The 15,269-nt window shown below is 35.2% G+C and overlaps 1 protein-coding gene across 1 annotated transcript in view; it reads left to right on the forward strand.

Annotated features, from left to right (window-relative positions):
• Positions 1-15,269, forward strand: part of PCDH15 (protocadherin related 15) — a 1,645,434-nt gene that overhangs the window by 1,246,540 nt on the left and 383,625 nt on the right. Inside the window, exon 12 of the mRNA XM_073878941.1 lies at positions 11,626-11,738. Coding sequence (XP_073735042.1) covers positions 11,626-11,738 — 113 coding nt within the window. The remainder of the gene's footprint in view (positions 1-11,625; positions 11,739-15,269) is intronic.

A 15,269-nucleotide genomic window follows, 5' to 3' on the forward strand; every position in this document is an offset into this window, starting at 1 on the left:
TTTTGTGAAAAATGTTGTTGGTGTTTTGATGTGGATTGCATGGAATCTGTAGATTGCTTTAGGTGACATGGACATTTTGACAATATTAATTTTTCCAATCCACAAGCATGGAATATCTTTCCATTTGTTTGTGTCCTTTACATATCCTTTCATCAGTATTTTATAATTTTTAGAGTACAGATATTTCACCTCTTTTGTTAAGGGTATTCCTAGGTATTTTATTATCTTTGATATAATTGTAAATTTTGATTGGTTTGTTTTTAAATCTCTCTTTCTGCAACTTTGTTGTTTGTGTGTAGAAACACTACTGATTTTTTATTATTTTTATATCCTGCCACTTTACTGAATTCACTTATTACTTCTAGTAGTTTTTTGGTGGTCTTTAGGGTTCCCTATGTTAGTATCATACCATCTGCAAAGAGTGACAGTTTAACTTCTCTACCAATATGGTTGCCTCTTACCTCTCTTTCTTGTCTGGTTGCTGTGGCTAAGACTTCCAGTATTATATTGAATAAAAGTGATGAGAGTGGACATCCTTGTCTTTCTCCTGACCTTAAAGGGAAAGCTCTCAGTTTTTCACCATTGTCTATGATGTTAGCTGTGAGTTTTTCTTATATGGCCTTTATTATATTGAGGTATGTTCCCTCTAACCCAATTTTGTTAATAATTTTTATCATGAATATATATTAAATATTGTCAATTGCTTTTTCTGCATATATTGAGATCATATGATTTTTATCCTTCATTTTGTTGATATGTTGTATGATGTTGATTGATTTACAAATATTGAACCATCCTTGCAGTCTAGGAATAAATCCCACAAAGTTGTGATGAATGATATTTTCAATGTATTGTATGTAATCTGCTAATATTTTCTTGAGGATTTTGTATCTATGTTCACCAGAGATATCGGCCTGCAGTTTTCTTTTTGTATGGTGTCTTTTGGTATCAGGGTAGTACTGGCCTCATCAAACGTATTTGGAAGCTTTCCTTCCTCAAATATTTTAGGGATAGTTTGAGAAGAATAGGTATTAACTCTTGTTTAAATGTCTGATAGAATTAATTTGTGAATCTATCTGGTCCTGGAATTTTTATTTTTGGGGTCAATTTTTGATTACTAATTCACTTTCATTGGTGAAATGATGGTTCAACATCCACAAATCAATCAGTGTGATACAGTACATTAATAAAAGAAAGAACAAGAACCATATGATCCTCTCAATAGATGCAGAAAAAGCATTTGACAAAGTACAGCATCCTTTCCTGATTAAAACTCCTCAGTGTAGGGATAGAAGGTACATACCTCAATATCATAAAAGCCATCTACGAAAAACCTACAGCGAATATCATTCTCAATGGGGAAAAACTGAGAGCTTTCCCCCTAAAGTCAGGAACATGGCAGGGATGTCCACTCTCACCACTGCTATTCAACATAGGACTAGAAGTCCTAGCCTCAGCCATCAGACAACAAAAAGAAATAAAAGGCATCCGAATCGACAAAGAAGTCAAACTCTCACTCTTTGCAGATGATATGATACTTTATGTGGAAATCCCAAAAGATTCCACCCCAAAACTGCTAGAACTCATACAGGAATTCAGTAAAGTGGCAGGATATAAAATCAATGCTCAGAAATCAGTTGCATTCATATACACCAACAAGACAGAAGAAAGAAATTAAGGAGTCGATCCCATTACAGTTGCACCCAAAACCATAAGATACCTAGGAATAAAACTAACCAAAGAGGCAAAGAATCTGTACTCAGAGAGAGAGTCTTAAGCAAACTCTGTGCTGAGCATGGAGCCCAACATGGGGGCTCAGTCTCGTGATCCTGAGATCACGACCTGAGCCGAAACCAAGAGTCAGACACTTAACCAACTGTACCACCCAGGCGCCCCTAATCCTTTGTATTTCTGTGGTGCCAGTTACTACTTCTACTCTCTCATTTGATTATATTTATTTGGGTCCTTTCTCTTTATTCCTTGATGAGTCTGGCTAAAGGTTTGTCAATTTTATGATTCTTTTCAAAGAACCAGCTCCTAGTTTCATTGATTTTTTTTCTAATTTTTTAGCTCCCACTTATTTATTGCTGCTCTGACCATTATTATTTACTGTCTACTACTCAACTTGGTCTTTGTTTGTTCTTTTTCTAGTTCCTTTAAGCATAAGGTTAGATTGTTTATTTCAGTTTTTTTCTTGTTTCTTGAGGCAGGTCTGTATTGCCAAATACTTCCTCCTACAACTGTGTTCACTGTGTTCCAGAGATTTGGGACCACTGAGTTCTTGTTTTCATTTGCCTCCATGTATTTTTTTATTTCTTCTTTGACTGTTTCATTAGCCCATTGGTACTTTAGTATCATGTTGTTTAGTCTCCACATGTTCATGATTTTTCCGATTATTATGATTTGTTTCTCGTTTCATAACGTTGTGGTCAGGAAAGATGCATGGTATGATTTCAAGCTTCTTAAGTGTATTGAGGCTTGTTTTATGCCCTAATATGTGATCTGTTCTGGATAATGTTCCATGTGCACTTGAAAAGAATGTGTATCCTCTTGTTTATGGAGGGAATGTTCTTTTTCTCTGTGTTATGTCAGTCTGCTCCAATGTGTTATTCAAAAACATTTCCTTGTTGATTTTCCATCTGGATGATCTATCCATTGATGTAACTGGGTTATTACCGTTTCCTACTATTATTGTATTACCATCAATTTCTCTCTTAATGTCCATCAATATATGCTTTATGTACTTAGGTGCTCCAGTGTTGAGTGTAGATATTTACAGTTGTATCTTCTTGTTGGATTGGTCCCTTTATAATTATGTAGTGTCCTTCTTTGTCTCTCATCACAGTTTTTGTTTTACAGTCTATTATGGCTGATTTAACTATTGCTACCCTTCCTTTATTTTTTTTCCACGTCACTTCCATTTCATAGTGAATGCTTCTTCATCTCTTCACTTTCTACCTGTATGTGTCTATTTCTGAGGCGAGTTTCTTGTAGGCAGCATATAGATGGGTCTTGTTTTTGTTTTGTTTTGTTTTTTTGTTTTGTTTTTAATCTATTCTATCACCCAGTGCCTTTTGTTTGGAGCACTTAGGCCATTTATATTTTGAGTAATTATTGATCAGTATGTGCTTATTGACATTTTTAAAATTTGTTTTCTGGGTTTTTGTAGTTCATCTTTGTTCCTTTCTTCTTCTCTTGTTTGTTTTTTTTTGTGATCAGTGAGTATCTGTAGTGTTTTTTTGGCCTTCTTTCTCACTATTATTTATAGGTTTGTCATTTTCATAAGATTCATATATAGCATCCTAAGTAAATAGCAGTCCATATTAATTTAGTGGTCATTTAAGCACAAACACATTCTGAAAAGAAAAGGAAAAAAGAAAAAGAAGAAATATTTCTTCCCCCCCCCTTTTTTTACTCCCTTCTCCACTGTGTGTGTGTGTGTGTGTGTGTGTGTCATATTTAACAGCTTTTTATTCATATTTTTCTTATGTCTAATTGTGGCCATTTCTTTTCTACTTAGAGAAGTGGCCTTAACATTTTGTGTTAGGCTGGTTTAGTGGTGAAAAGTCCTTTATATTTTATTTGTCTGTGAAACTCTTTATCTCCTTTTCAAATCTGAATGATAACCTAGTTGGGTAAAGTATTCTTGGTTGTAGTTTTTTTTTTTTTTTCTTTCAGCATTTTGGGTATATCATGCTACTCCTTTCTGGCATGCAGATTTTCTGCTGAGAAACCAGCTGATAACTTTATAGTTAACGTTTATGTTTCTCTCTCATTGTTTTTAGGATTCTCTCTTTATCCACTACCTTTGACATTTTAATTATTATGTGCTATGGTGTGGACCTCCTTGGGTTTATCTTTTTGGAACTCTCTGTGTTTCTTGGATTGAATGTCTATTTCCCCTCCCTAGGTTAGGGAAGCTTTCAATTATAATTCAAATAAAGTTTTTAGGGGTCCCTGGGTGGCTCATTCGTTAAGTGTCTGCCTTCAGCTCAGATCATGATCCCGGGGTCCTGGGATCAAGCCCCGCATCGGGCTCCCTGCTCAGCGGGAAGCCTGCTTCTCCCTCTCCCACTCCCCCTGCTTGTGTTCCCTCTCTTGCTGTGTCTCTCTGTCAAATAAATAAAATCTTTAAAAAAAATCAAAAACAGATAAAGTTTTTAAACCCTTCTCTCTTCTTCTTCTGAGACTCCTATAATGTGAATGTTTGTTCACTCAATGTCCAAGAGATATCATAATCTATCCTCATTTTTTAAAAATTCTTTTCTCTTTTTGACGTTTTGCTTATGTGCTTTCCATTACACTATCTTCCAGATGGCTGATACTTTCTTCGGTGTCCTCTCGTCTACTGTTGATTCCCTATAGTGTTGTTGTTTTTTTATTTTACATGTTGTATTCTTCAACTCTGATTGGTTCTTTTTAATATTATCTATCTTTATGGAAGGTCTCACTGAGTTCTTCCATTCTTTTCTGCAGCTCAGTGAGTATCTTTATGATCATTAATTTAAATTCTTAATCAGGCATTTTGTTTATCTCTGTTTTATTTATTTATTTATTTATTCATTTATTTATTTATTTTTAGGCTTTTTTCTTGTGCTTCCTTTTGAAGCATATTATTCTGTCTCTCCATTTTGTTTGACTTTCTGTTTGTGTTTCTATGGATTGGGCAAAATGACTACTTGTCCTAAAGTTGAACAAATGGTCCTTTGTACATGTTCTCTTTGTAGTCTGTGAATGCTTTGTGAGTTTTGCTGGTTGATTAGAGCTGTAGCTGTAAATGATAGTTATTCTTTTAAAACATGGCTTTTTATAGAAAGAATAAAGGAAAATATAATAGTAAAAGAAAAAGGAAAATAATAAATGAAGAAAAGAAGAAAGAAAAAAAGAAAAAGAAAAAAGCAAACAGAAGAGAAAAAATAAAAACAAACCAAGACAAGAAAAATTTTTAAAAAGTAAAAAAAAATAATAATAATATAATAAATAGTTTTTAAAGAGCAAACACAAAGCCACAGTCTGTTTTCTGTGCTCAGCACTACAAGGTGACTGGTATGGGTTTATGGGCCTTGGGTTTCTTGAGATTGCTAGCTCACTGTTGAGCTGGACCCTGCTCCAGTCTGGGCTTTTATGGTTGGGTGGGGAGAGAATGTTCCCTCAGTTCTCTGGCACCCTTAAAGTGGTGCTTTTGTTCCTGTGCCCCAGATTGACGAAGACTGTTGTGGGCCTGTGACCCTGGGCTCACGAAAGTCACAAGCTCATTGAGATGACTGGACCCACCTGCCATGGTATCTGGACTCTGCTCTGATCTAGGTTTTTGAGGTGGAGTGGGAACGTGAACCGTGTCATTCTCCAGTCCCCTTGACCTGGAGAGCATTCAGTGGCTCCCCTGGTGCTTAGAGGAGTTCTAGTGTTGTCCCCTGTATATGCTAGGTGTTCTTTTAAACCACCACTTCGATTCTGTGCCCAAGGACAGAGGGTTCTGTTCCCGGTCCCTCAGTACTGTCCCTCCCCATTGCAGTTCAATGCATGGGGGGGAGGGATTCCCTTCCTTACCATGTCTCCATCTCTCTTATTGTTCTCTTGCTGTTCACTCTCTTTAGCTGTTCAGTAGCTGTTCAGCCAGCCCTCAGTTCTTCAGGAGCAACTGTTCTTTTAATAGGTATAATTCAGTGTGTTCCATGGAGGAGGTGAGTTCAGGGTCTTCCTATGTCACCATCTTGACCTGGAACCAAGAAGCAACTTTTTCAGATGAATTAAGTATACTTTTGCTAAATGGAATGAATATCACATTTTTCTAAATGAGAAAATTAAGTTAATCTGTAGGGTCCTTAAACTTAGACATGCAGTTCTGTTCTTGGAAAACATCTTTATACTTCAATAATAGCCTGGCATTTGCACAGTACTTAATATTCAGGGGTCATTTGAAGGTTTTCATTGAAAATCATCTGGAGATAAGTTGTATGTCATAATTGCTTTTGTCTACCAAAGGAAGAGTTTCTTTCATCAGTAACATTTGACTGAGACTGATCATAAATTCCTATATATCCACAATATCAAAACTTGGAGAATAGCTGTAAATTTCCTTAAGTTTCTATGGCAATCCAGTTTTCTATGATAAGAATTTTTTCAAACACTGAGAATGATAGAATTAAGGCACCACATACTTATTCATTTCATTTCTGGCAAAATACTACCATAACCATCTTAGACTAACAACACTAACACGAACAATATTATTATCATAGACAGGGTTTTTTTGTTAATTTCTATTATTTTAGAGCTATGTTACACTGTGAATGTGAAATCAAGGTACAATCTTTTAAAGTTATCTGAGATGGTCCTTTTCTGTTTGTGTTTATGTCACCAACTGAATAAACATTTAGATTATTTTATTTTTTTTAACTGCCCTTATATTCAATGTCTTATATGATATGTAATATTTATATGACTCTAAAATAAAAAAAAACAGTGGTATAGTTAATTTAATCTAGGTTCATTGCCTATTCCCTCAACATTCTGTCTCTCCCTCATATGTAACACTTTTTTAATGTTGTAGTTTATCATTTTATTAATATTCATATATACACATATATATATATATTTCCTTTTATTTACATGTGTGTGTACTCCTCTTTCTTAAATGTTAGTAATACTAAATGCACTTTTCTCCAAGTTGTTTTTTCACTAAATCTAACTGAATTTAACTCTACAGTAATACAGTAATGAGTAAAGATACTTATCATTCTTTTTTTTTTAAATATTTTATTTAGTCATTTGACAGAGACACAGCGAGAGAGGGAACAAGCACGGGGAGTGGGAGACGGAGAAGCAGGCTTCCCGCTGAGCAGGGAGCCCGATGCGGGGCTCAATCCCAGGACCCTGGGATCATGACCTGAGCCGAAGGCAGATGCTTAACGACTGAGCCACCCAGGCGCCCCCTTATCATTCATTTTTGTCATTTCAATTATTATCCACTTGAGAATGCATCAGCATTTATTCAACCAGACCACTATTGAAGTATATGTAGGTGATTACTTATCTTTTATTATTAAAATGCAAAAATTCCTTGAAGTGGAATTTCTGGGTCAAAAATAAATGCTGATATGATTTTCTTCAATTTTTAATTGTGGTAAAACAAACATAACATACAGTTTACCATCTTAGCCATTTCTAAGTATACAGTTTAGTGATATTAAATTCATTCATAAGCTTGTATGTCTAGAACTCTTTTCATTTTATAAAATTGAAATTCTATACCCATCAAGCAATAATTCCCTATTCTCCTCTTCTCCACAACCCCTAGAATACGTGATTCTACCTACTGTCTGTGATTGTAAGTATTTTATATAAGTAAAATCATGCAGTAATTGTCTTTTTTATGACTAGCTTATTTCATTTATCATATTGTCCTCAAGGTATGGCATATGTCACCCTTTCACTATCAATTTATTTGTGTCTTGGAATCTAAAGTGACTCTCTTGCAGACAGAATATAGTTGGATTATGTTTTTTTAATCCATTTGTCTATCTTTGAGTGGAGAGTTTAATTAATTTACATTTAAAGTCATTAGTGATAAGGAGGGACTTCTGTCATCTTGCCACTTGTTTTCCATATATCTTACAACCTTCTCATCCCTCATTTCCTTCAGTACTATCTTCTTTTGTGTTTTGTTGATTTTTTTGTAGAGTTTAAATTCCTTTCTCATTTCCTTTTGTGTATATGCTGTAATTGTTTTCTTTGTTTTCATCATGGGAATTATATTTGAATCCTAATGTCATAGCACTCTAACTTGAATTTATGCCAGTTTAACTTTAATAACATATGAAACTCTGTTCCTTTCCAGCTCAATCCTCACGCTTTTAAGTGTAGCAAGTTTACATGTTTATACATTATGTGCCTGAAAACATAAACTAATAATTCTCCTAAATTTCTTAGTGTCTGAAGTTATGCAGAAACCGCAAAGTGGAGTTATAGACTTTTATTACTATAATACTAGCTTTTATAATTGCCCATATATTTACTTTCCTGAGATCTTTACTCCCTACTCTGCTTCAGGTTATAGCCTATTGTCCTTACTGGTCTAGTGGTAATGGACTCCCTCAGCATTCATCTGGGAATGCCTTAATATTTCTGCCACTTTAGATGGACAGTTTTGTCAGATATAGGATTCTTTTTTGACATTTTGCTTTCCTTTAGCACTTTGAATATATAGGGCCACTCTCTTCTGGCCTCCAAGATTTCTGATAACAAAAAGGCTGATAATCTTATTGAGCATCCTTTGTATGCAATGAGTCCCTTCTCTCTAGCTACTTTCCAGATTCTCTCCTTGTCTTTGCCTTTTGAGTTAGATTATGAAGTGTCTTGGTGTGTCTTTAAATCCATCTTACCTGAATTTTATTGAGCTTTTTGGATCTCTATCTCTATCTCTTATCAAATTTTGACAATTTTAAGATTTTTTTTTTTAAAACATTCTCTCTGCCTCTTTCTCTCTTTTCTCCTTTTGAGACCCCCACAATGTGTATGTTGGTCTTAATAGTACCCTACAGGTCAATTAGGCACAGTTCCCTTTTGTTTAATCTTTTTTTTTCTTTTCTGTTACTCAGACTCAATAATTTCTATTGCCCTATCTTCAGTTTATTGATTCCTTCTTCTGCCTGCTCAATCTGTCTTTGAATCTCTCTAGTAAACTTTTCATTTCAGTATTGTCATTTTCAGCTCCAGAATTTCTTATAGTTTCTTTTTAGGTTTTCTATCTCTTTATTAATATTTCCATTTTGGTCATATATCAGTTTCTTGACTTTGTCTATACCTATTTTTAATTCCTTAAGCATCTTTAATACAGTTGTTTAGCATCTTTATCTAGTACGTCATCAGTCAGGTGTTTTTGAGGTGCAATTTCTGTTGATTTGGTCTCTTTTTTTTTCCTTTGAATGGGCCATATCTTTCTGTTTTTATGTACACTCTATGTTGTTGAAAATTTGACATTTGATTCTAATAATGTAACTCTGGAAATCAGAATTTTTTACTTTCCCAGGGTTTACTGGTTTTTGTTTCTATTTTTGTTGATTGATTGATTGATTTTTATAGTTGTATTCTGTCTCTGTGCTGTGGTCTAGTCTGAAGTGTAAATACTTAAGATCTCCTCAAGTAATTTCTGAGCTATGCCTTCCCCTGGGTATGCATGGTGACTTTCTAATTTCCCCTCATGTACAGTTGCTTTTGGATGTCCTCCTCTTTAATGCTGGGCTTCTAAGAGGGATAAAAAGAGAGAGAAAAATGAAGGGGGTGAGAGGGGTGCTGGCCCTTCAGAACTCCTGGAAATTAATTCAGCCTAAGTGGAGGAGCTTACAACAATGGGAACAGTGGGTGTGGGATGTGTGTGTGTGTGTGTGTGTGTGAGAGAGAGAGAGAGAGAGAGAGACAACAATAGTCACCTGCACTTCTGTGATGAGAAACATCAACCACCTGTGAGAGCACAGATGTCTGCTATTTGAAGGACACGGTCCATTTTGCCCAACCTTGCTCCCAGCATGTGTAGAAGATTCTCCAGAAACATAGGCCCAGCTCCCTGCCAAGTGGCAGAGAGTTGGGAGATAGGTAGCTGCTGCTGTGCTTAGAGCTGTAATTGGTAGAAATTATGTATTTTACTGTCCAGACCTTACTCTGAAATTTGGAAGACTTCAATAGACTCCAGAGTTTTAAAAGAGTTACATGAGAAAGATTTTGCCAATTGTTGTCTACATGAAGGCATAGATTCCTAATGCTTCCTGCTTTGCCATCTACTTAGAATTCCCCAATACTCAGATCATTTTCATGGACTATGCCAAATTTCCCATCATAGGTTTTATAACACTCTTTCAATAATACCAGAAATGTCTGAAAGTTCATGTTTTCTCACGGGCTCACTAATAGAGTATGGTGTCCACTTTGGGCCATTACTAATCTAACAAATAGGAAATGGAATCTCAGTTTAATCTCATAATTTGAATTTTTCTTCTTGTGTATAAAGGTGAGCATCTTTGTACTTGGTCAAGAGTCATTTCTCTCTCTTTCTATGAACTCTTTACATTCTGTAGCCCAATCTTTTTTAATGTATTGCTGATCTTTTTCTTTCCTAATTTGCAAATCTACATATGTTAGTGATATGAACATTTTGTGTCTGTTGTTAATTGCAAATATTTTCCCTAGTTTGTCACTTGTGGTTTTACTTTGTTTAGTGTGTCTCGCCAAGCTATTTTGTAATGTCATCAAATTTATCTCTCTATTCCCTTATTGCCTCTTCATTTTGAGCCATAGTTAGAAGAGAGATGCCCACTCTCACGTTATAGTAGAATTCATCCATGTTTTCATCTCTTACTAGCACTTGTATTGTTTCGTTGTTTTTATATATGAATATACTCTCCATTTGGGATTTACTCTAGTATAAAAAATGGATGTAATTCTATAATTTCCGATATGGCTGTTCTATTTGATAAATGCTAGTATTCAAAAATCCATTTACCCTACTGTTTTGAGATGAATACTTTATTATATGCTAAATTGCCATGTGCAATTTTGACTATTTCTGGATTTTCAAGTCTATTTTACTGGCAAACTTTTTTATTTCCCCTCACATAATACCCCAGGAGAGTTTCTCTTCTTGTCTCAGTGTTGAAGCAAAGGAAGAATAGAAATTAATCCATTTTTGGTTATGTCAGACTCTTGCAACCTCGATTTGAATGCAAGCTCTGTCTTACATTGTCTTTTTGGTCTTGGACAAATTATTAAATATCTTGAAGTTGCCAAGTCCTTCTCTGTAAAATGGGAATGATTTACAGACTTATTGATGATTATTTGCATAAAGCATTTAGTACACAATAAGCTTTAAGAATTGGAAGCCATAGTTATTTCATTCTTATGGCTATTGTTGTGCCAAATGCATACATATGCTCTGGAGTTATACGATTTGACTTCTACTTATTCTTCACTTTGAGAAAAAGAATGTCACATCATACACAGAAAGATAATGCAACTGAAGGAAACTTCTGCAGGAAGAAATGTATTTCAACTCACTAAAATGCCTGTACTTAAAAAATATCCTCTCTAGGCATTAACAGTATCATCAGTATATTTTTATTTAATATGATTGATATAATTAGATGGATTCTTGCCTTAAGAAAAATATTTGCCCAGCTGGAACAGAATATGTTCATTTTAATTTTCAAGCAGCTTGATATTTGGTACAAATTACTAGTCTTTGTTTATTACAAGTTATGGTTAAAGACCATGCAGGCTATAATTAAGATTTATGCACCATTAAAACACAATTTTATACTTCAAAATTTGCTCTCCCTACACTTAATATCTCTTTGCATGTGATGAAGTTTCAAATTAATTAAAGAGCTCTCCTAATAAAAGATATTTGGAAAAGCACCCAAATAAAAAATACTCTCCATCTTCTTACTCATGAGCTAATTAATTGTATACCACATTTATTGTGTCTCCTTTCCCTAGACTGCATAATTTTGAAAGTTAATTTAGTAATGAAATTGTGATTCTGTTCCTCAGTAAATGAAGGGAAATAGATATAGCACACACACATATTACATATTGTTCTCAATTATGTGCTAAAATCTCAATGCCTTTCAGGGACTCCTGAGGATTACCCACGATTTTTCCATATGCATCCTAGGACTGCAGAACTTAGTCTCCTGGAGCCAGTAAACAGAGACTTTCACCAGAAATTTGATTTGGTTATTAAGGTAAATTAAACTAATTTCTTATTTGTTTGCGTTTATAAACTGCTAATCAAAGAAACTTGCAGTGGCTATTATAGGCACTTTTATGTTACAAAAATTAAAATTAATATGACAGCAATGTTTAAAAAAGTGAAGTGCAGCTATTTTAATACATTGTGTTGCCTTTCTTTAAGATAACTGTTTATATTATGACATGATTCAAATACTGCGTATTTTTATATGTAATAAATGCCCTGGCCAAATGTATATAATGCTACATAATATAACATTGCTACATTTTCTAACATTATTTTTTTCCTGCTAAAAGGAATCAATTCCTGACCACAAAAGCTGCTCATGAATATATTTTAAATGTGCATAAATTTATGTATTTTTTATTTTAATATCATACTATGTTTTAAAATATTGTTTGTCTTTCTAACATAAAAAGAAAAGATCTGACCTGTCCAGAAATTCTTTCAATATATGTCTCATTATTTTCTTTACTTTGAAAAATGATCCTAGACTGGAAAAATTATCAAAACTAGGGGAATCCATTTGGTATTACAATTATAGTTAAATAATACCTACTGCATTGTAATAAAATCATTTAAGAGGTACTGTGGAAGCCAGGATGATCTGTCAATTAATTCTGATAGACTTTGCTGGGCAGGTAAGATTTGAGTGAGGAATAATGGCAATATATGGAGCAGAGACGCGGGTGGTAGAAGGGCACTCTAAGTAATACAACAGACCCGAGCAAGGACATGGAGTAAGTCTGGTGTGTATTATGACTTTCTCATAGCTACACAGACAGAACCATAGCTATAGAAATGTAGCCTGAGGGTATTTTTTTTTATTTAAAAGTGTTAAAGGAAGAGGAAGTATGATAAGGAAGTTTACTGAGCATGTCCAAGTTACTTAAGTACATTTTTCATTGAATTAGAGCCATAATCTTGGTAGGAAGCTCAGTGATACAAAGGTGGAAAGCAAAGCTCAGACAGGGTAAGGGACTGACTATTTCAGAGTTACCTCCCTGAGACACGGCAGCACTGAGATTCAGACTTAGGTTTATGTAAGCGAGAGTCATACTCTTTTCACTTCACCAAGATGCAATTGCTTAGAAATCGTTGTCTGGTTTAACTCTCTGTTGGTACAACTGCAAACAATAATGCAGAGACATACATTTAATTTTAGCTCAAATTAGGACATATTTTTTGAGCACCGATCCTGTTATATACATTACCAGATCCTGAGATTATTCGGTAGTCCCTTGTCCTTGGAGAACTTGTAGTCTCTAAGGGCAAAGAGTCCTACATGCTGATAAATCAAATACGTCACATCAACTGCTAATAGGAAGACAACTAAAAAGTGCTGGAAAAGTACAGAATCGGGACATATAAATTAATCTGGGGACTCCGGGAAGATGTTCTGGAGATTACCCCATGCTAAATATTGCTGTGTCAGAAGGTTTTGGCCAATGAATCGAAGTGGGAACTATGCTTGAAGAGCAGAAGAGCAGAAGTAAAAACTGGGAGGTGTGTTGCAGCTATGAACAGTTAATGGTGAAACAAGGTATAGGGCCAGACCAGGAGGAGAGCCTCATGTGAAACTGCTTTTTCCTTCAATTTTATTCAGTAGGGGTTTGGGAGTCATTCAACAAAGACAGACTCCTTTTACCATTTGTAGCAAATGGCCATGCACAAGATTTATCTTCTTGCACTGACTATTTTAATTATCACGGAACTATATAAAACTCAAAAATATGTATCCATTGTGTACTGTCAATCTCTGTGAAGCCCTGTGGGTCTGCTCTCTGTAGGGTCTAAGAAAACTGACAAAGCACTGTTACCAAACTGCCTCATTTCAACCCTGAAATCAATTATTTCCCTTTATTTTCAAAGTTAGTTGTCCTGGTATACCCAGGTACAATGAAACTCAGCCCATCAATTATAGAAACAAAAATCAATTGGAACAGGCCATAGATAATTTTTTTATGTTTTAATAACACTTTATATTATTAATGGAAGTTTTTACAGACATTATTAGATTGAAATTACTGTGTTTTGTGTGCAGTCGAGGGGATAATAAGCAAAGGTATCAATCTATAAGAATAATAATGTGCCACCTGCTTGAATAATAGCTGAATATTGTGGCTTTGTATAGGGATCTGTTGAAGTGCTACTATCTGGCAGCTCTTTTAGTGAGTAGTGAGTCTTTCAACTTCTTCCCTTTTTCTTATTTCAATAATGCTTCATTTTTTGTTGGCCATAAAAGATTTATTGGATTTGATCCCAATTTCTGTTTCGGGAGCTAAGAAAAAAAGAAAATAAAATGAAGTATTTTCTCCTAGACTTTGAAAATTCTGCTTTAGAAAGCTCTATGCACATTTAACAGCTGGGAAGCGTCATGGTTAAGAGATTTATCATCTTTCTTTCATCCATTTCAGCCAGGGATTTACTCAGGATACTGACAAAAATGTAAGAGTGAAATTAGGAAAACAAAACAGAGTAGTCCACCAACTTTAGAATATTAAAGAATTGAAATGAGTCCAATTAAAAGAAGAAAGGATGCTCCATTTCAAAACACTGTCCCAAATTTTCAATGATTGTAATCACTTAAGCATTCTTAAAATGAAATGCACATTCTGAATAAGAATCATGTTTGGTTTGCCCAGGATGGTTCATATTCCTGCCTGTTGTCTTTGTATAAGTATTCGTAATTATCTCTTTCACTCTCAAAACTGCCCCAGTCTGGATGAAAAGTTGTGTGAGCACCATAGTTACAAAGCAGAAAGCAACTAGGAGATAGAAATATGAAAGCATATTTTATTTTCTGTGTGATAATGAATTAGTTCACGCATGGAGTAGCTATCACAAAGCCCAGAAAATTCACTTTTATTATTTTAAGTGCAGTATTTGTTAAAAAAAATATCATTAGTTGATATATTTATGATCTGGACACCTAATACAAATATCAAGTGGATAAATTATTAATAATTCAGTGTCTCGCAGTTGCTGAAGCATGACTTTTTTTTTTTTTTTTTAAATCTTATTCCCGTGGATTAACAGCTAAAGCAAGGCTCACAGACATGATCACATCACGGTCTCTCTGATTTTTAGGTCGTTACCGCCGGCCTACCGACGCCATATTGCATGCAGGCTGAGCTGCAATCCCGTGTCTTTCCACACCACGGGCATATTAACCTAAGCCCTCAGCCGCCGCCCTGCGCGCTGTCTGTCCAGCCAGCCTGAACACTTGCCGTGCTCTCAAACTTCCATCTTCACTCTGGCCTCCAGGCATCTGTGGGGGCTGCCCTGTCTCCTGAGTCACCCTTTCTTTTCTTACTGGGCACTCTGGCTCACACGGATGCCTCAGTGATTGGCATTAATGCTTCACTGATGTGTCAGAGGCTAAGATACTCACTCTGGAAAGAAGCTTGGAAGCTTCTCCCCGCATCCCGCTCGTCCCCATGGTGGCTCTAACCGCCCTACATTCAGTTTTCCTGTGTATTTCCTCTTAACCTTTACAGTAGGGTAAATGGTAATATATTTC

Source organism: Callorhinus ursinus, unplaced genomic scaffold (assembly GCF_003265705.2).
Source record: "Callorhinus ursinus isolate GAN/ISIS: 27379988/994484 unplaced genomic scaffold, GSC_fseal_2.0 scaffold32, whole genome shotgun sequence".
Lineage (NCBI taxonomy): Eukaryota > Metazoa > Chordata > Mammalia > Carnivora > Otariidae > Callorhinus > Callorhinus ursinus.